Source organism: Anastrepha obliqua, chromosome 1 (genome assembly GCF_027943255.1).
Source record: "Anastrepha obliqua isolate idAnaObli1 chromosome 1, idAnaObli1_1.0, whole genome shotgun sequence".
NCBI lineage: Eukaryota > Metazoa > Arthropoda > Insecta > Diptera > Tephritidae > Anastrepha > Anastrepha obliqua.
The window spans coordinates 44,265,942-44,287,071 of NC_072892.1; the positions used below are offsets into that span (position 1 = coordinate 44,265,942).

Below are 21,130 nucleotides of genomic sequence, written 5' to 3' on the forward strand. Positions count from 1 at the left end.
GTCAGTGGACCATATCCCACTCCGTTGTGCAGATGACTGCGCAATCTGCAATGGCCTGTGAGAATGCCTGTCAGTTTGTCCTTAGGGAAGATTATGAGTTTCCTAAACCTCTTTTGATTGATTGTACTCCCCAGCAAGTACTTCTCTTGGTGTAACCGCATAATTTGGTGCCAGCTAAGATCTCTTAGTATTAGCTCTTCACTCCGAAGCTTCTCCTTGATGGTGTGCCGATTTTGGAAGATTTTTATCATTTTATATTATTTATAATGAAATTTCCCTATAGTTAATAGTCTCAAACTTAGTCGTGCTTTTTATTGCTTTTTTATTGCATTTAATTTATTTTATTGAAACTTTAGTATTTGTGTTAAAACATCTCATTACAGTTTATGATCGCTATCTCTTATTATTAAAAAATCAACAATTATAAAGGATATTTTGTTAATCAAAAAAATAAATATTTCGGTTTACAAATTTTAACATATAAATCTCCTTTATGAAAACAATCTCAAAGTGTTAGCTAAGTTTCTTATAAAACTATATAAAAAGATGAAAAATAGTTAAACAAAATACAGTCAACTCCATTTAACAGGGACGCAAAAGGATAATACATTACAGATCATTTTGTTATTAAAGTAAGTATGATAGTTTAAACTTCCACGCACTTCTTCAGTTCAGTTGAGTTAAATGCATCAATATTTGATTAAGTTAAGCAACAAGTATTAAATTATAATCTATAAGAAATAATATGAAATACTAGTGATGGCCACGTGAAATGGTTGCAGGGGTAAGCTTTCTTGTGGTAAAGCCCAAAGCTCAAAACTCTTTCGATCAATTGAAGTAATTCAAACTAAGTTAGTTAAAACGTATTGCATTGGTGTAGATGCAACTCCGCGGGTTATGTTAGAAACATATCCAACGATGCATGCTCTGGATATTCTGGGTGTAGAAAATCGCTAAACGGATTGAATGTATCTAAAGAAACTAATGGACTAATGCACGTCGTCGGTGGTTGTTCCATAGAGAAGTCCAGCGACTCGGGCGTTGTGCCAAGGAACTGCAAGCTCAGTTCCAATGGCGCATCGATATCACCTAAAATATTATGTTCAACTGTCGGCCTGGAGTCCAACGCGCTGCCGCCAAAGATACTATCGAATTTGTCTTGTAAGGGACTGTGACAGGGATCGGAAAGATGCAGCGATTCACCATCAGATTCTAGAGTTAAACTATTCAGCTCGGACATGGAAGGCACGAAACTGCTGGAATAACTGGGACTGGTTATACTGTCGAGGAAGCTTGATGAATGTGAGGAGAGCGAATCGCCACTGCATGTTACAAAGGAGGAAGTAGTGCTGGTATTTGACAAATTAGCGCGACATGAGTCAGGCATTGTGTTACTGCTACTACCCAGCGCAGCGGTGGACGGTGACTTTAACTCCTTCTTTTTACGTTTTCCCAAACGTTTGGGCGACTTATGTACCGGCGCACTGACAGTTGTGCGCCCTGTGGTGGCTTTGTTTGTTGGCTTGGTACTTTTAAGCATTGCAGCAGTAGATTTACTAGACTCAACTTTCAAAGCTTTTGGTGCCGGCTTCTGTTTTATCGTTGTCTCGTCACTAGCACATAAAAAGTCGAATGGCAATTCTCCTTTAAAATTAGGAGTATTTAGCACCTCCGACAGCAAGTTTATATACTTCATGGCCAACCGTAGCGTTGTGATTTTTGTAAGTTTTTCATTGGTTGGCCCCGTCTCATCGACGGCGATGCTTGGTGGCACACAATGCCGCAAATTCTCAAACGCGGAATTGATTTCACGCATGCGCGTACGTTCACGCGCATTGGCGGTTTTCCGTCGGTATTTGCTGAGTGGAGGCGCTTTCGATTTGGACATTGTGGTATTTTGTGTGCGCTGCGGTCCTGTGGTCTCTTCAATATCATCTGGAAGGTAGAATTAGTTCAACTTTAGCACGGACAATTGAAAGCGGAAACGAATGTGTTCAGTTCAGTTCAGTGCTTACCCTTGTGGTTTGAACGTTTCGGCAAATCGACCACACTCGCCAATCCAAGTCGACGCTTTTGACGTTCACGCAATGAATATTTCTCCTTACGGCTACCGACTTTACTGCTTTTACACTCTTCCGCACTTCGCTGGCTGCCAGCTAATAATGAGCTGCAATCATGCATTTTGTAGGGCGATGGTAGTTTCATGAGGGGAACTGAAATGGAAAAGGAAAAAAATTGTTGTAGAAAAATTAGTTTATTGTAAGTATGTATAGGAGTATTTCGGATACTGGGTTGAAACGTCCATATACTCGTAGTGTTTTGAAGTATAAAAATAGTTCTGATGACTTAAGCGGTACTTCCATTTGAATTACTACAAATTTCGCACTGCGGTTTCACCAATTTAGATTTCTTCTATGAAAGCTTGAAAAGAACTTAAAACATAATTCATAAATTCATCCAAAGCTGCCCTTTTGTTACAAATTTGAACTTCTGATATCATTTTTAGTATCTTAGTCATAAAATCCCTGGCATAAGAAATATCTAAACAAGATTTTTAAGTCCATTAAAATATTTTCGTTTGTAAATTGTGCGAAAATTCAAGAATTCGCAAAGTCTTATCACCAGGATACTCAAACTCTATAAGAGATCGTCTGCTGTTCACTTCAGAAGCGCAGCACAAAATCTTCAATATGTGCGCCTGCGCTGCGACTAAAGAGAAAAATGCCAGCACCAATTTGTTTCTACGAGTGCATGGGGCTATTATATGAGTGTTGCTTCCTTCACAATACAAAATACTTAAATCTTTGCTATTTTCCGCACAAGAGGGCGCAAAGAAGACATTTCTGGTCCTCCAGCGTCAACTCAAGGCAACCTAAATGATAAAGCCTCCGCTAGCTCACTGGATATTGAAAAATGGTTGCCTTTAGTAGCAGATCTCAGCATAAAAACAGAAATTGTGAGTATTTCCGAGAAAGAGAAGAAATAAACTCGATGAAAGGTATGCAAACAGTTGCTGAAGAGGCTACTGGATTTGAAAGGAACTTGGAAAAAATATAGGGGTAACACGAAAGAAGCCCATTTCCTACACGGTCATGATAAAATCGAATGCAAAACAACCGTTAAATAAAATAATACATAAAAGTACTTGAGTGCAGGAGTTTGAGAAAGTTTGACTTCAAGATTCTAAAGAAATGTTGAATAAACTGAGCTGCGCTTATTGAGTTTCGTCAATTCAACCAAAATTTTAAAATTATCATAGGTCTCTTTAATCCGAGGCACTATGCCTAATAAAAGCAATTTAAATACACTAGTCAACTTACGTTTATTTGCCATACTTCCACCAGTAGAGTAAGTTGAAACATTTTTACTTCTATCCAAGTCATTTTCTTTCAAGTCGTCTTCTGGAATTGATATTGAAAGAGAAACTTTGAAGAAATCTTGTCCTCCATCTGCCATTACTTTTATTTTTGATTGTTCAATATGTTCAATGTTTCGATTTTCAAAGACAAAGTCTACGAGTTCTGATGCAGTAGCACACACAACTGGTCTCTGTTTAATACCATCTTGGGATGTTTCGAATTCGTAGAAACCTTCTTTATAAATGTGTTCCAAGATATTAGATTTTTCATACAAATGTTGATTGTAATTCTTGGGAACTGAGTTTCTACCAGCAGAACTACGAATGAAGTTACCCAATTTTTTCATATCATTTGTAGACGATCCAGTATTAGCTTGGAAATTGTCTAACCTTCGGCAGAAAATCTTAATTCTTTTTCTTTTTTTATTAACAGTTACCCGAACCTTCGATCCCAGAGTATTTAACACGAGCTCATCTTTATCTTCGTTATCATTGTTGGATATTTTTTTTTTCAAAATTTTAGTTATTATTTGGTTCTGCTGTTTCTCGGGTAACTTTTGTACTATATTCAAAACATTCTTACGAGCATTAGAAGTAGAAGGACCTCTGCAAGAATGTATCACATTGCCTTTACCTATTTGTTGAAAACAACTGTTACATAACTCAGTAGAAGTTCTAGGGTTAGTTGCCTTTGCCTCATTTTTAGAAAGTAAATCTTTTTGTTGCGAAGTATCATTAAAACACTTGTTTACGTCAATATTTGTAGAGAAATCCCTAATTTGACCTCTACCTTTTTTTTGTTTTTTATGACTCGTAACTCGTGCTGTTAGACAGATGTAACAATTACAACCCATCGTTTTTGTTTCTTTTGATAATTTATTCCTCGTAATTGGGCATAGTTGAACAAGGTCTTTTGAAAATATCATTTCCATATTCATTTATAGTTAGTCGGCAAGAGCTACATAAACTTTTTGGGAATTTACTATTATAAATATTAAATTCACCATTAATGTGCTTTTTTATAACTTCAATATGTTTTGCAGATAGCAAGAAATGATGGGAAGGTTTATTTTGGAAAATAATTTTTTTCCCAACGACCTTAATCGGCTGGCTGCCAAGCCCGGACAGTTACATAAAAGTGCCCTATACTCTCGAATCCAGATTAGACAAATATTACCTACACATCCAAGATATTTCATCTCCTCCTTACAGGAGTGGGCCAAGACGAGCTTAATCTAATAAAAGTTGTTCGCGGAAGAAGCACTTCAAAGCAAATAGTCGCCTGATTTTTTCATAAAATCTGGTTATATCGTAATTGCACCAATAGGGGAACTTAAAATAGCCAATGCAGAGTGGTACACAACCATTCGTTTGTCAGAAGTTTTCGGAGAGTTAAGGAAAACCAATCGCCGAAGGCTAATAATCCTTACCAAAACAATGCAAGCTCTCACGTATCGTCTCTTACAAGCGAGTTTTTGGGCACTCAAAAGATGGAATTAATTAGTCATTCGCCTTACAGCCCTGATTTGGCTGGCCTAACGAATTTCAAAAATAAAATGCAAAGTCAACGTTTTTCAACGCCTCAAGAAGCAGTTGAACCCTTAACACGTTTTAGAGGCATCCATTTCTGAGTGGCAAAACTGCTTTGAAGTGCGCTTTTGGTTCAAGCGAATGCTGAGGCTTCCGAGGAGAATATTTTCATTACATATTATTTTACTGTGTTTTCATTATGGGGCGCAATATATAAAAGGCCACCCTCGCACATATAATGATTTTTAAAACTAAAAGGCAAAATTCAAAAGATTGAAAAAAAAACCACTCTCAATAGCATTGCATTGAATTCATGAATAAATCTGAAATTCTAAATTTTACTTTACTTATAAAAGGCTTAGTATAGACCTACGATTTTGTAGATATTTAAAGTTCGTGAGTAATGGACAAAAATGAAATAACGGTACGGGTCCATTAAAGTTAAAGAAGGAAAGAGCGAATTTCAGAAATATTTTTTATACCCGCTCGATCTCATTGGTGATGAGCTGACTAGTCGACATGCCATATTCAGGATGTGGCCTAATAAATTACGTAAAGAGAGGCTTAAAGGCATATGAATGAGAGATTTAGAGGAAGTACGTCTCTATTTTACTCGGCTATTTCTTTACTTCGAAGTAGAATAATTTTTAGTGCCTGAGATTACAGCAAAAGCTTCCACAAAATATTTTACAACTATCTAATAATTAATTATTATATTAGCAACATTTTTACATTCCACAGTTTTCAACTCTACCTAATACAAGTGGAGTTCACTGTACCACAAAGCTTTACAGCGCACGCGCACAAAACTAAGTCAAGGATGTCGTAAACAACGTCTTCGACAAAAGGAAATCTGAATTAGCAAGCAATTTAAAGTGATTGTCGGTTTTGTTGCTGCTCGTTCACCTACAACAAATTTTATATAAGGAAAACTCCAATGAAAATTCGCTTGTCGTTGCTTTCGCGTTAACAATTTTTTTGCTGCTGATGCTGGTGCTCTTGTTGTTTTTATTATTGTTGTTGTGGTTGTTGGTGGTGGTGGTCACAACGGCATTTGCGCATTTTAAATGTTTATTTATTTTATCGTATTAATTGTTTATAATATATACGCGTTGTTATTGTTGTTGTTGTTGCGATTGGGACATTATGTAGTAGTCGTGAGAATCCATTGCTCGTGTACGTCAAACATGAATGCCATGAAACTTCCTATTAAGGAATTGGAAACGACAAAATCGGCAATCGGTGGCGACAGCGAATACGGCAGCAACAACGACAACGACGAAGAATATTTGTTGCTCATTTCCAGTGTTGCCTAATCCAAGAGGCAATGCGACGCCACCACTCACTCACTCATTCACTTACTGACTTGTGCGGCCCAAGCCACACAACGCCCTGGTTAACGTTTTCTAATAATAATAATCGCAGCTCCGCATAGGCTAACACCAACCATCAGATTTGTATGTATGCACGTACAGTGGTGGTCATAAAAATTTAGACAAATGAGCTGTACTTCTATGGTATTACTTAGTAGAATGGGTGGGTCTTGCCAATTAAAATGCGACTAGTATTTTATTACGTTTTAACACGCTTAATACTGCGTTATATTGGTTAATATTTGGCTGATCAGCTTTACATTTTTTTCGTATTATATCTCAAGTCCTTTTGTGGATTTTCATATGATTTTGGCTTAAATTGGTTAGAATTTTTCTGATTTGCACGTAATTCTAATCCTTACAGGTTCTTCAAAAAACCAGATAGTTCTGGTACCCCTACGAATTTTTACAGAAGCAATAAAGTTCTTGGTAATTCTTCTAGGTGAAATAATACTCTAACGCGCTGAGCCTCTCATTCTCGGATTGAGTGTGTAGTTGTATATGTATCTATCTTAAAAGAAAAGTAAAAGTGGATATTTATGAAGTAAAATAATACGGGCATATTTCTCACAGTCCTCCCACTAACCGGCGGCCTCATAATTTTCTTAGGGTAGCTCTGCTTAGATGGCCTACTCTTAAATAGGGTAAAGTTGGTTGCCACAGTGCCCAGGAACGATTTTCTCATTCCTATCCTCGCGTCTTTCTATTCCTCCTCGCCTAAAGTGCGAGTCACAAGAAGAGCTGATCGGACCATACCTTTTCGACCCTCCAAGGGATATTTAACGTGAACTTGATTTTACGTGGAAGGGACTACGCTGGCGATGACGAAATTGCATAGAGAGAGTAATTTTCACACACATATGTACATTCTGCGGCTTTATACAACTTAATATTTTTATAAAATTTCGAGTTGGACCTTCGGTTTCAATGTCAATCTTTATTCTGTTCTTTAACTAAAATGCTTCGCTCAATCAAACCCCAGCTCGATGGAATTTCACCAACGTTTTCCGCTAGGCCGTGCAACTCATAATTCATTAGTTTTTCCTCAAAACTGGTTTTGAGTAAAGTGTGAGAGCAATGGTTGTTACTGCGCGTACCCCATCAAAAAATCACTCGATCTTGGTCACGTAGGCAAAAGTAGTGTTGTAAAGCGTAAGTTGAGCTTTAACAAAAAATATAACATCAGCTAATTGTACATAGTTAGCGAATTTGTGCGGGTGGTCTTAACTACTCTCCTTGTCGAGTTCGAAACGTCCCCGTTTCAGCTACTAAAAAGCTGTGGCTCAGAGGCTCGAATAGTTAGGTTCAAAATACGACTTGTTGGCTTTGTAGACCGGATCGTCATTCGCAGCACGTTAAAGTTGTAAATGGGTAGTTAAAAGCGTTATTAATGTTGAAGCTTGATTGAGCTTAAATTCCATACTTTTGAACAATAAATTTGTTTGATTCTTATACTATGATTACATGATTATACTATGATTACGTTTCTTAAAATTAAAATGAATGTAACTCATCAAAGGATGGTGAAAATTAAACTTAGTTTAAAGAGTCTATTTACAATTCTTATTTTATCAGGAAGTTGTAAATAATCAGAACTGATAATATATTTCATTTTCAGATAAATTTTTTTACGCTTACGAACTTTTTCGCGTCATTGTAGCAAAATAACTTCCACCACTTAAACTCTCATACGAAACAAAAAAGGCTCAACAACACTTATCGTAAGTTGCTTTTATGAATGATTTTTCCATCGATCAAGACCGTGCTGCCTAGATCCTTTTCCACAACTTTTCCAACAAATATCTTGTTAAATTTATTTCCTAGACGTCTATTTCTCTTCAAAAATACTTTTTCACCAGGCTCATAGGTTTTCATTTTATTATTTTTATTCCGTCTACCTAAAACGTTCCCCTGCTCTTGGCACAATCTATCGCGTATCATTTCCAAATCCTCATTCGAAGAGTTATGAAGAATGTCGATAGATTTAGCATTTGTAATAGAATGAATGGTGTTATTGTACTTATGAGTAGCCAGTAGCACCAATTTAATAGTCTCACTCAGCTGTTGTTGTTCTCTTATGCATCGGGCAATTTCCATTAAGGTTGAATGGAATCTTTCAACCTGCCCATTACTTTGGCTATGTAACGTCGGAATGAAAAATTTTTCGATTGAAAAGTTGTCCCTAAGAAAAGTTTTAATTGTCATCGAATGAAAGGCTTTCTCATTGTCTGAAACAATAGTTTTGGTGTTTTTAAATATTAGGAGTATTTCTAGCAAGGCTTCCTTGATATCTAATGTAGAGCGCGATTGAATTGGTTTTACTACAGCGTATTTCGAAAACTTATCCATACAGGTTAGGAAATGTTGCTTGTCTGTAAAAAAAATGTCCATGTGTAAGATCTCGCCAGGTGTCTTTGGAATAGGAGTTTTGCCTATTTCGAGATTTACTGGTTTACGCTGGTATTTATTTTCTAGGCATATCTTACAGTTTGCAATGATAGCCTTTAACATTTTTTTGATATTTGGGAAATAATATTCTCGAGAAATTTGTTTAAAGTTCTCTTGCAGACAACGGTGTGCGCGGTTATGCTCTGCAATTACTGTTTCTAATTGATCCGTTTTATTTATCAAATCTATCACAAAAATTTCTGTGTGGAGAAATTTCACTCCCGGGAAGAGTAAAACTAAATCGTTTTGTATTTCGGAAAGTGTTGGTAGGTCACAATGAATCGCGTTCGTATTATTAGGATTTGTTACGGTTTTAAGACATTCAAACAAGTTTTCGAGCGAATCGAAGGAAATTGTATGGCGAACATGTTTCTGAAAAATAATTTTTGTCACTTTATTTAGGTATGACGCTTTTGTTAGTATTAGTTGGTTTTTAAATTGATTTATGGGGCATTTGACCGTTTTTACAACATTACTCAATGATTCCTCACTATGAGCCGTATCTATTGATTCACTCATGTTATTTATGAACTGTCTGGAGAGCGCGTCTGCCACCTTGTTTTCACTTCCTGGCTTATAATGAAACGTAGGAGCAAACTCTTCGACGAAAGCACGCCACCTTTTCATTTTAGTGTTAGGATTTTTATCCGAAATTGAAAAGATAAGCGGCTGGTGGTCAGTGAAAATATGGATGTTTTTGACGCCATATAGATAGTGCCGAAGGGCCTTCAATGCCCAAACTATAGCTAATAGCTCACGCTCATTGGTGGCATAATTTTGTTCTGTTCGAGATAGCGTTCGGGAAATCATTGTTATAGGCCTATTTTTCTGGGACAAAACCGCGCCCAAAGCATTTGAAGACGCATCTGTGGTCAGATCGAAAGGGCAGCTAAAATCTGGGTATTGGAGCAAAACATCTTCAGAAGCAAGAATTTTCTTAACTCTGTTAAAGGCGGACATGGCTTCGGGGTCCAATTTTATTTGGATTTTTTTTGACTTGTTAGCTTCTACGTGTCCATTCTCTCCTCGCAAATATTTCGTTAGCGGTTTTACGATGGCTGCATAATCTTTCACGAACCTGCGGTAATATCCCGCAAGACCAAGGAAGGATCGTAGAAAGCGTAAAGTTTCTGGAACTTTGTAATTTAAAATATCGGTTATTTTGTTTGGACAAGTTCTTAAACCGTTCTGCGACACTACAAATCCTAAAAACGCCACTTCTTTTTGGAAAAACTTGGACTTTTCGGGCGAAACTCTCATACCGGCAGTTTCTAATTTGTTTAAAATTCTTTTAATGTCATTCAGATGCAAATGCTCGTTTGGTGAAAAGATAATTATATCATCGATATAAACATGGCAGGTCTTACCAATTTCATCACGCAGGATATCGTCTATCGCTCGTTGAAAAATGCTTGGAGCATTTTTCAAACCAAATGGCAAGCGGCAAAATTCGTACTTGCCATTATTTACACTGAATGCTGTTTTTGGTCTATCTTTCTCGCGCAAGTTGATTTGGTGGAATCCTGACTTCAAATCTAGCGTGGAGAAGAACTTTGATTTTCCTAAATTGGACAGGATGACAGAAGTGTCCGGTATGGGATATCGATCAGAGATGGTGTTTTCGTTAATTTTCCGAAAGTCTATCACCATACGCAGTTTTTGTTTGCCATTTTCGTCAATGCCCTTTTTTGTTACTACGTGGACGGGCGAATTATAGGGTGAACACGACTTGCGAATTATGCCATCTCCTAAGAGTGATTTTATTTCGGAGTTTATGAACTCTGCTGCTGAAATCGGGTACGGGTAGCTTTTGCTAAAAATTGGGTTTTCTGTAGTGGTACGAATTGTAGCCTCGACATTGGTATTGTAGGGTAGGGAACGATTTGGGTGAGCAAATGCATTAGTGTTTTTATTAATTAATTGACGAAAGTCATTTTGAACACTTGCAGGCACGGAATCATCGTTAATTGTAATGAAGTTGACTTGATTGCAACAAAGGTGCTGAAGTTTTACCTTACCATCCCGATAATATAAATACCCTGCATTAATATCAATTTTTGAGTCAATTTCTTTTAGGAAGTCATAACCAATTATGCCATCGAACGTTTTTAGATTATCAAGTAAATAAAAAGTCGAGGTGTGGTTGAGAACATTAACCAAACATTTTTTGTCTATAAAATTTTGCCCATTTATTGATTTTAGCGTAAATGGGGTTTTCATCTCCTTAATTCCGTCGAGAAATTGAAAATGTTTAATAAAATTTTTTTGAAGTGCCTGTATCTATTAATATTTTTAGCTCCTGACCATTCGCAGTAGTTTTAGTGATGAAAGGTAGGAGCGACTTTAGTTTAAAAAATTTATTTCGGAATCATTTTTAGAGTCGCATGTATGGTAAGGCTCTTCGGAATAACTTTTAAAATTCGAGCTATCATAGTCGTCGTAGTGTTCTTCGTTTTCAGATTCATCAGAAACTATGCCAATATTGTCTGGCATATAATTAACCCGCTGTGTCTTTCCACCAGGTCTCTGGGAAGAACCGGATGGCTCACGAGAACGTTTAAATACAACTGCTTGATTGGGGGTTTTAGAAATGATTGCACTATTTTGAGTGGCATTAATTTTTCGATAGATAGATGTGCCATGGTCAACGTCCATTGGACTCGGTCTATTGTTGTGATTTGGTAAACGATTTGGTTCATTTTGTGAATTAAAATTATATTGCGGCATTGTCGCTCTTACTTTGTTTGGTTTAACTGAACTACCCATTGCAAAGGTTTGGGCGAAATCATAGCGCTTGTGATTCATCTCAAGCTCCTGTGCAACGGCCAAGGCAGTGGGCAGATCCTTTGGTGACGAGGAAAATAATATGTCGCATAGTGGACGGCGAAGACCTGAAATGAATACTCGTAGAGCGTTTGCTCTTGCACGATCGTTTAGAGCCTTTATAACTTCGTCGTTTCCACTATTCGTCATTATTTGCTTATTTATGATAAGCGTCAAATGTTTGTCCACCGAGTCATAGTAGTCTGCAATTGACAAATGACCTTGCCTAAGAATACTTAGTTCAGTTTCCAGAACATGAACTGGTCTTTTATCTGCATAGGTTTGGTCTAACCTGGCGATTATTGCCTTAAAATTTAGCACCGTATTGAAAGACGACAGTGTTGAATTCGCCGCACCAGTAATTTTATTCCGGAAAATGCCCATTGCCACGTAATATTTTTCGGAACCTTCAGGGTAGTAATTAATGGCAAAGGCGGCAGCGGAGCGCCAGGCTGGGTAACACGAGTCATCGCCACTAAATTCGGGTAAAGACTTTACTAAGTCCAAACTAGCATTTCCTGACTCTGTTAAAGGGTTAATTGCAACGGGTTGGTAGGGCTCAACACATGGTGGTTTAAGGCGATTTAAGGCTAGAGTAAGTTCTTGAATTTGGGCCGTGAACTCTGCCCTAGCACGCTCGGTTGAGACTCTTACGATATCTAAAACTAGCTCTCTTGTGATTTCCATTCTGCAGAAACTACAGATATCACGATGATTTCTGGTGGCTGCAAGCAACTATGTGTAAACTGAACAATCTATGGTTCGTTTTCCGCACTATGGAAAATGTGTATTTTTACAGCCGTAAAAGTTAAAAGACTGGGTGTACCATTTGTTTTAACTGTTTTAAACGAGATTATGTTATGTAATCTGACAAATTATATTACTATGTTTCAAAATAATTCACGGAAATCTATGTTTCTTTTCGCCTGATACAGCAATTTTTTCATATGGAAAACTTTGTAGTTTTTGTTTTTAATTGAAATGAAAAATTCTATGCGAAATTTTCCAGAAAGAAAATATTTAGCTAATGTTACTATAGAACACGTGTATGTTACGTAAGTTGGGAACTAAGTTTCAATAACTTTGCACAAATGCAGTGAAATCTTGTTATCGCCTGATATAGCGATTTTTAATTTTTCAAGTTTGCCGTTTTTAAGATGGAAAAACCAATTGATGAAAAAATAACTTTTTATTGTTTCTTACGCAAGTATATTGAACCTTTTTTAGTTTTGAACACGTGTATGTTACGCAATTGGGAAAAAATTTCACCTCAATACGACACGAAAAGGGACTATTAACACTTTAGTCTCAAATTTTATATTTTATTTCTCACATGAAATAATTATCAAATCTAATTATTACTTACATATGTATGTAATTACGAAAAGATAAAGATAAGATAAAGGCTTCACAGTATCCCAACTGTCCAAGTGTGTCCAATGTATGATTCACTGCTCCGGTAGATAATGGTCCTGGTTCTTTTGAGACCTGTCGTTTTGTCCGGCCTTCCTTATAGGAATTATTCTTGCATCCGAAATATTTATTTGACAGGCCCCACGTTGGGCGCCACTTAATATTTTTATAAAATTTCGAGTTGGACCTTCGGTTTCAATGTCAATCTTTATTCTGTTCTTTAACTAAAATGCTTCGCTCAATCAAACCCCAGCTCGATGGAATTTCATCAACGTTTTCCGCTAGGCCGTGCAACTCATAATTCATTAGTTTTTCCTCAAAACTGGTTTTGAGTAAAGTGTGAGAGCAATGGTTGTTACTGCGCGTACCCCATCAAAAAATCACTCGATCTTGGTCACGTAGGCAAAAGTAGTGTTGTAAAGCGTAAGCTGAGCTTTAACAAAAAATATAACATCAGCTAATTGTACATAGTTAGCGAATTTGTGCGGGTGGTCTTAACTTACACAGGTTGTTTCGGAAATTATTCGTTGACTACCATTCGGCAAGACCCGAGGTAGAAACTCACTGTAGAAATACTCGTAAAAAATGAAATGATAGGAAACCTATTCTAAGAGCAGTAACCATGCGGCAGGCTTTGACATTATTTCTTCGATGAAGAAACTTCTCACAAAAGCTCGTCTGCGCTTGGGAGTTGTCGTAAAACTGCGAGACGGACAACAAAATTTGGAATTTCACCACATGTGAGAAGCAGCACTTGCATCGTTTGTAAATTTATTCGAACGGGATCTTTAAAACGGTTGTTAGATCTATTTTCTTGCATGTAGTGTTTTGTCCTTCTAAAGCGTAAATCTTCCAAATAACACTTGGTGATATCTGGATGTCATTTAAATGTCTTAGCACTAGAGCTTGCAACAGATAAGAAGACAGCGCCTGCTGGGTTGCATTTAAACTAACTACAATGGGATACTGAGAGCTTTGGGTACTCATATACACTAGAATTGCTTAGCTTCGCACTCGTGTCCTGAAAGCAAATTTCCAAACGAGTTCCCATTAGGGAAGGACGTTAATGATTTACACATTATGACGACCGACGGTGGTATCTTCTTGGGATATCCATCATCTGGTCTCAGTTTTTAGCTTTGTGACTATTTCATCAAGGCCTAAACTGAAGTTTCAGTATTCATGGAGAATAAGAGCCAGTTAATTTAAAGTGTTCGTGGATTTTTATAGATATCTATACGAAATGGTTATTCCGAAACTACTCTACTTCATTTGGATCCTATATCATCTGAAGGAGAAGATGAATAGAGCTTGTGGGAAATCTGAGCAAATTTGTCCCAGGGGTCAGGTGTATACTCATTGAAAAGATAGGCCATATGCACTGTTGTGAGAACTCTAATGGTATATTACCGATTAGGAAATAATAAATAAATGTAACTTTTCTAAGACACAAATAGTATAAGAACGGTTATGAAAAGGAAACAGATTTATCTAGATTTTATCCAGAGGAGATGGAAATGTAGCAAAATGTTGCAAAATGTGCAAAATTAGGCTTCAGTTTCTGGGAAAAGATTTGTTAACTCGCCTAAATCAAGTGACGAATTTAGTATTCTGTTGCTGTTTACCTAATCCTGTTGGCTTAGCGGCAATCACTTATCACCAACTTACCTGTCTTAAGCTGAGTTTAGCTGGTTGAGTATCGATTTAAATATTGAAAATTGGCAAAACTAACGAAGTAACACATACATACATATGTAAATGTAGTTCTAGATGTCTAAGGAACCTGAAAAAATTTACCATATATAGGGGTTTCCAATATCAGGTGTTACAGGCGAATTGATTGCGCTATCGAAAGATGATTAACGATTTTTTATGGACGGAATTAGATGGTATTGATCTGGACAACGTTTATTTTCAACAAGACGGCGCTACGTGCCACACAAGCAACGAAACCATTGATCTTTTAACGGGAAAAGTTTCGGGACCATGTTATCTCTCGAAGAGGTGATCACAATTGACCACCGAGATCTTGTGATTTAACACCTTGTGACTTTTTTCTTCGGGGTTACGTGAAAGAGAAGGTCTACGCCAAGAGCCCAGGGTCGATTAACTTCAAAGATGGAATTCGTGAAGCTATCGAGGACATAGGGCAGCCACTTTGCAATTCGGTTATGGAAAATTTCATGAAAAGGATATTGTCCTGTAAGCGTGGTCATGGTGGTAATTTTCTTGATGCTATTTTCCACCATTAACGGCATACCGTCCTCTTTATAATGAAATAAACATCCGATCATTTATATTAAAAAAATAGCATTTTTCTTTGAATATCAAAATAGCACCTATTATTAAAAAACCCTTTATAGCAGCACGATATATTGCTAAGTTTTGACTATTGATTTAGTTTTAATTTAACTCCTTTGTAAAAATTTAGTTCATGCTGCAATAAGTTTTCATCAACATTTTTAAATTTTCAGTCCGAATTTTTAGAAAAAATCTTGCATGCAGCTTTATAGCTCATTTAAGTTTTGTATGATATTGTGCAAACTTAAATTCGCGTTGATTTTTGATAAATTTTGCTTGATAAAAAATGGTTTTAGCAACCAAAAAAAAAACTTATCAAAAATTAACACCAGTTTTGAGTTCTTCAAACTTGCATCTTATATAAAAAAAAATGTATATCAAATTCAAAGTTTGTGGATTTTATGAAAATTATTTGAGTTTAATTTTTCAATTTCGTACGAAGTTCGAAACTTTAGTTTTGTGGTTTTTGTTGTAGTATAAGCTATATTTTTACAAAGAAATAAAAAAATTCAATAAAAAATAAATAAATAGTCGAAACTTTGTCGCGCTGCTATTGTGGTGAGCACGGGTTCATACGTAAGTATATAATATATATTGCATATAGTAATTTTTGAGACAAAATTCTGTAAATAAAAATATTTTATTTTTTCGGCCTTTGAACATACTTATGAACTTATAAAATTTCCTTCAAATCATTTCCCTCTAGTGAAAACCAGTTTTAAAAAAGATGTCCCAATTTTTATGTCCACAACTGTACATAAGTACATGTACATGTGCGTAAATATGTGTACGCGGTCCTCTCTATTAGTATGTGTCCGCGTGTTGCTGGAATTCAAGAAGTTTTGCCTATTTTAGGCGCTACGACGATTTCTAACGATTTCCACAGTACAGCCCTGCTTGACTTATTGTCAGTCTAAATGGTTGATTGGCCAGCTATGTATATATTATATGCATGTGTGGATTTATGTATGCCTGTACACATTTTTAAATGATTGCTTAGCTGCTTGATTTGACTTGCAATTCATCATCGGATCGCGTGGCTGGGATCAACCGAGTGCGCGTCATCCCCATCATGTAAACGTGATCATTACGAATTCGAGTCGATTCTCATACATATGTACATATGTACAATTATATTTACGTGTGTAGTTAGCAGCGGTAGCTGGCAACTCGCCTTGATGCGCCAGTGAGCCAGTGAACCAGATAAAAAGCTAGACTGGTAGACAGTTGGCTAGACATTGACAGTCCAACCGTGCCCTAAGCGGAAGTGTGCCCTCCCAACCAATGGTCCAATTGTTTTATGTGGGTTTTTTTGTAAATGTTTTTTTTTTCTAAAAACATTTTTGTTTAAAATTTATTTTCCGGCGACGTCACAAATGGTAAGCTAACATTAACCATCGCCTACGCCTAACTGTCGGCGCTGTCCGTTGTTGTTGGTTGGTGGCTGGCTGGCTGGTTGTTACTTTCTGCTTGTCTGATTGCCGTTCTCGAATATTGCGTTTCAATTTACTTATCACTCTTCGGTTTTGGATTTCATCCAACGGATGTTTGTGCAGATCGTACTTTTCTGTGCTGCTTTTTGGCAGTTTCTGTGCCCACCCACATTTTTTTTGGTTTTTGTTTTTTAATTGAATTACTTTTTAATAACTGAATAGGGAAAGCCTTAACATTTCACGCTTCATTAATGTTATTGATCGCTGTTTGGAATATCGAATTTATATTTCGAAATTTTCCATTTCATTTCATTTGCATTGTTTTTTGGTTTGTTTTTGGATTTAAGGTTTGGTTTAAACATCCGTTCGCAGTGGAATCGAATAAGTTTTGGGGCCGTTTGCTGTGCAACAGCTATTTAATTTTTTTCTTTTTCAATATCAATTAAAATAAATTGAATTTAATCGTTGCCATTAATTGGACATTCGCATGACAACTTACGTCACAAAAATACAAGAAAATCATAAATGAGGCAAACGTTGGCGTTTGTTAACTATTTACATACAAACATGCACACACTAAAAATATTGCTCACTGAAAAAGACAAGCCACTTCCCTAACCTTAACCATTCCACTCCAAATTTAGCACTCAATTTTTTCCCCCCAATTATTGTCTTGTTTTGTGCTCTTATGTACAGTACTGTGCAAAGCTTAGGCAACTTGTCATGCTGATGGCAATATTTTCGGAAATTCAAATTCCTTTTCCAGAGTCTATCGCTTCCAAATATAGTGAAGCATCGATATAACGAATTCGAAGGGGATGGAAAATATTTCGTTATATTTACGTATTTTCTACGGATTTCAAATACAGTGAAGCATCGATATAGTGATGTCGCAGAGGATGAACAAATATTTCATTACCTTATAAATACTTAAGAAAACGGTACTTCAACCATCATTGAGCCATTTTTGATATGTTGCAGTTTTAAAATTTATTTTATGATTTTTTACACGCCTATCCTGTAAGTGTACCAAATTTATGCCAAAGAAAACCTTCTAAGGGAGATTAACTACTAAATATAAAAAGCTTCGTGCCATCGGATTATTCTGTGCATAGTTATTAGCGAACATATATATGCTGAGAGGTTATTTTATTAAATTTAGAGACTGACAAAATCGTGGGACAGTGAAATTTGAACTTTTTTTAACGAAACTACGTAACTATTAAAGTTATTATTCTATTCTCGAATAAGAATTCGAAATTAAATACTTAACAATCTATGAATAATTCGTTATGCAGAGGATCCTCTTAAACAGGTTTCCAAACGCCAACTTATTCAAAACCTGTTATGAAAGGACTGGGAAACGCTTCGCTATCAAGCAGCTTTTGAAATAGGCTTTGATTTTATTCCTCCAACGTTAGCAAACAATTTATCACAGTTGAAGGAATACAGAAGCTTGCGCAAATACCGATAGCGCTACAGTAGTGCTAAGTGAATTCGACCGGATCAACTAAACTTTTAATTTTTGTTTTAAAAGTTTGCTATGTTGACACTTTTCATTCACTTCCGTGAAAGTGACCAACTGAAATTAAGTTACAGCAAAATTACTCTAAACATTCCAATTCAATCTATGTAATCTTGGCTCTATCTTTGATACCAGCTATATGATTTAGGGAATGCTGCTGAAATAACATCCTTGGCGGAATGATAAACCGAATTGTTCTGGTAAGGTAGACTGGAATATCGGGAATGCCAAAATCAAATTCCTTCATCAATTTATTATGTAGAGGTTTCTTAAAAAAAATTTAAAGTCTTTCCAGATTCGAAAAAACTATAAAAAAATTAGGTTTTTTTTCAAGGTACATATCACCTATATTATATGAGGGGTCTTCAGACTGACTGTCAAAAATCTATGAGAATTAAAAAAAATTAAAATAAAATTAAATTAATACAATGTGTGAAATTTTTATGAAAACTGGATAAATGTGTCAAAAATTTCCCATTAGTGTAAGATTTGAATTCATGTGGTTTTTGTTATATAATGAAATAGATTTTTATAAAAAAATATATAAATTTGAAACTTTGACCTCATTCTCATGTCTGACAATTTACATTCCGGATATGAACTAAATGCCACTATAAATAAGAATTTTCAAGTTATCTTCTATTAGAAAAAGGATTGTACTGCTCGACCTATTCTATCGGGTATTTTTTTTAGCTGCATGAGGAATATCGATATCGATAACTATGATTCGACAGTTGACAATGGCAAACTGTGTTGAAATTTCTGTTCAGTAACGTTTGGCCATCATGAATCTCTTAATGCCAAAACACCGCTTCCAATTTGTGGAAATTTACTTTGAAAAAAAAAAAACGAAATATGAGTCATAGAGGAGTGGCGGCATCATCGGCCCTTATCCCTTTCGAAATGAGGAAGAAGCTACCTTTACGGTGAATTTCGATCGCTATCAAGCCATGCTGACTGAATTTGTGTTTCAAAAAATAGTCAGCCAAGCATCGGCGACATTTGGTTCCAACAAGACGGTTCGCAACTTGTCATACAGCGCACTTAACTGATCGAATGGACCATGTAACTCGTAGCCGCGGCGGGATACGAGTATAACGGATATCATATTCCGAAAATAAATACCATGAAATTATCTAAAAAAAATCTTTATATATAAAAATGAATGTTTGTCTGTATGTCATTGACGAACTCAAAAACTACTGGACGGATTATTATAAAAATTGGTATATGTAGGTATTTTTCCCCGGAGAAGGTTTTTAGAATATGCTCATTGATGCCACTCGCCTCCAGGTGGCGCTGCAGAGTAGCAACTTCTGCCCCGTTCAACCGATTTTAGTTGTTGGCGTAGCAACGCGCGCCGGGTATAGCTAGCTAAAAATAAAATGAAATTCATTCCAATACTATTTCTCTCGATATATACTTTAATATCGAAAGTTCGCATAAAACAAAAATATTTGAATTCCATCAGGAAATATTGCAGAAAATATTTCCTCAATGCATGGTCTTAGGTTATTGAGTTAACTACAATCCTTTTGACTATTATAAATATAATATTGAATTTTCAGCTTCTAGTTAGGTCCCAATAGGGAATATTGTGTGTAAAAAGCTATCGAAATACAAGAACGAAAAAAAAAAATTTACTTATGCATTTTAGCTTAAGGGAAAAAGTTGCTTAGGTTACGCTCAATACTGTACGTATGTCCATAATTTTATTAGCGACACTGATGTTCATATTTTTAACTTTCTCCTTTAAAACCCCGCTGCCGCCGCACACCTACCTATACTCTTGTTCAATAGCAGCATTTTTGCAAAATGTCTCTCAACACCATCAACCATTTCTTATGTAGGTACTATTCGAATCGTGAATGCTCTTTTGCTCCACCGCCTGCTTACCTACGTGTCAGCCGGTGTGGCTGGAAAATGCCGGGCAATCGAATTAATCAGTTGGATAAAATATGCTTTTAAATGATGTCAATATAAATTTTTATTAAATGCAATAAATAAATGCTCGATAAATGGATGGCGTGCTTTCCTTTCAGCCTTTAAGCATAAAAGTATATTACATACGCACGCACAAAGGCGTCGTAAGTTTTAACAAAATATTATTATATTAAAAAAATATTGGTAATAATTATTTAATAATGGCTGGAATTTAAATCAGTTATAACCAAAAGAGCACATAATTTGCGGACGATAAATTTAAGTAAAATGGTTTTTAAATAAAGTTTGTGTTTTGCTAATTGTCGTGCCATGGCTTCCAATCTCTGTGGAATATTTAAGTTAACAGTGAAATAACTGTATCAGATTTAATATTCGAAATGATCTGTATGTTCATAATTACGCGGTTTACTAAAGCAGCTGTTTAAACTTTACAGTAGGGACAGTAAGGTAGCGGATGTTTTTGGTAGTGACTTCTACAAATACAATTTTCGTTTCGAGTCATCAGTTTTCATTCTAAGTGAAAGCTTCACAGACAATTATAAAGTGGACATCGTTACATAAACTTGCGTCTTCTTGCAGAAATTTTCAATAATAGAGGCTTAGAGATCCCAATTCCAATTGTTAAATATTATGTCCTTTCACGTTCGATATTCGTCTTCGCTGTTGAAAATTAATCAATTGATTTTGACAACGAACCCGTTATATGCTCAAGAACGTTGAAGGTCTTTGACATCTCTTCGATAGCACATCTTAAACCTATAGATTGCCCTGCTTATGGAGAACACTACAGCAGCTGCTAAAAAACGGTGAATTAATATGTGCCACTGCTTTCACCTTAACCGTCGCACGATAATTGTTGATCCTTTCTAAACCAAACTTACTGCTTCTTATGAGAAAGCTAATGGAGCATTTAGCGGCCGCCGTAGCCGAATGAGTTGGTGCGTGACTACCATTCGGAATTCAGAGAGAGAACGTCGATTCG

General features: G+C 36.2%; 1 protein-coding gene across 4 annotated transcripts in view; it reads right to left on the reverse strand.

Annotated features, from left to right (window-relative positions):
- Positions 1 to 473: 473 nt before the first annotated feature.
- LOC129247763 (helix-loop-helix protein delilah) overlaps positions 474 to 21,130 on the reverse strand; it is an 85,730-nt gene continuing 65,073 nt past the window's right edge. For all 4 annotated transcript variants that reach the window (XM_054887074.1, XM_054887082.1, XM_054887065.1 and 1 more), the window contains exons 2-3: positions 2,016 to 2,213; positions 474 to 1,935 (exon numbers count right to left, since the gene is read on the reverse strand). In XM_054887074.1, the coding sequence (XP_054743049.1) occupies positions 896 to 1,935; positions 2,016 to 2,205 (1,230 nt within the window). In that variant the 5' untranslated portion in view covers positions 2,206 to 2,213 and the 3' untranslated portion in view covers positions 474 to 895. The remainder of the gene's footprint in view (positions 1,936 to 2,015; positions 2,214 to 21,130) is intronic.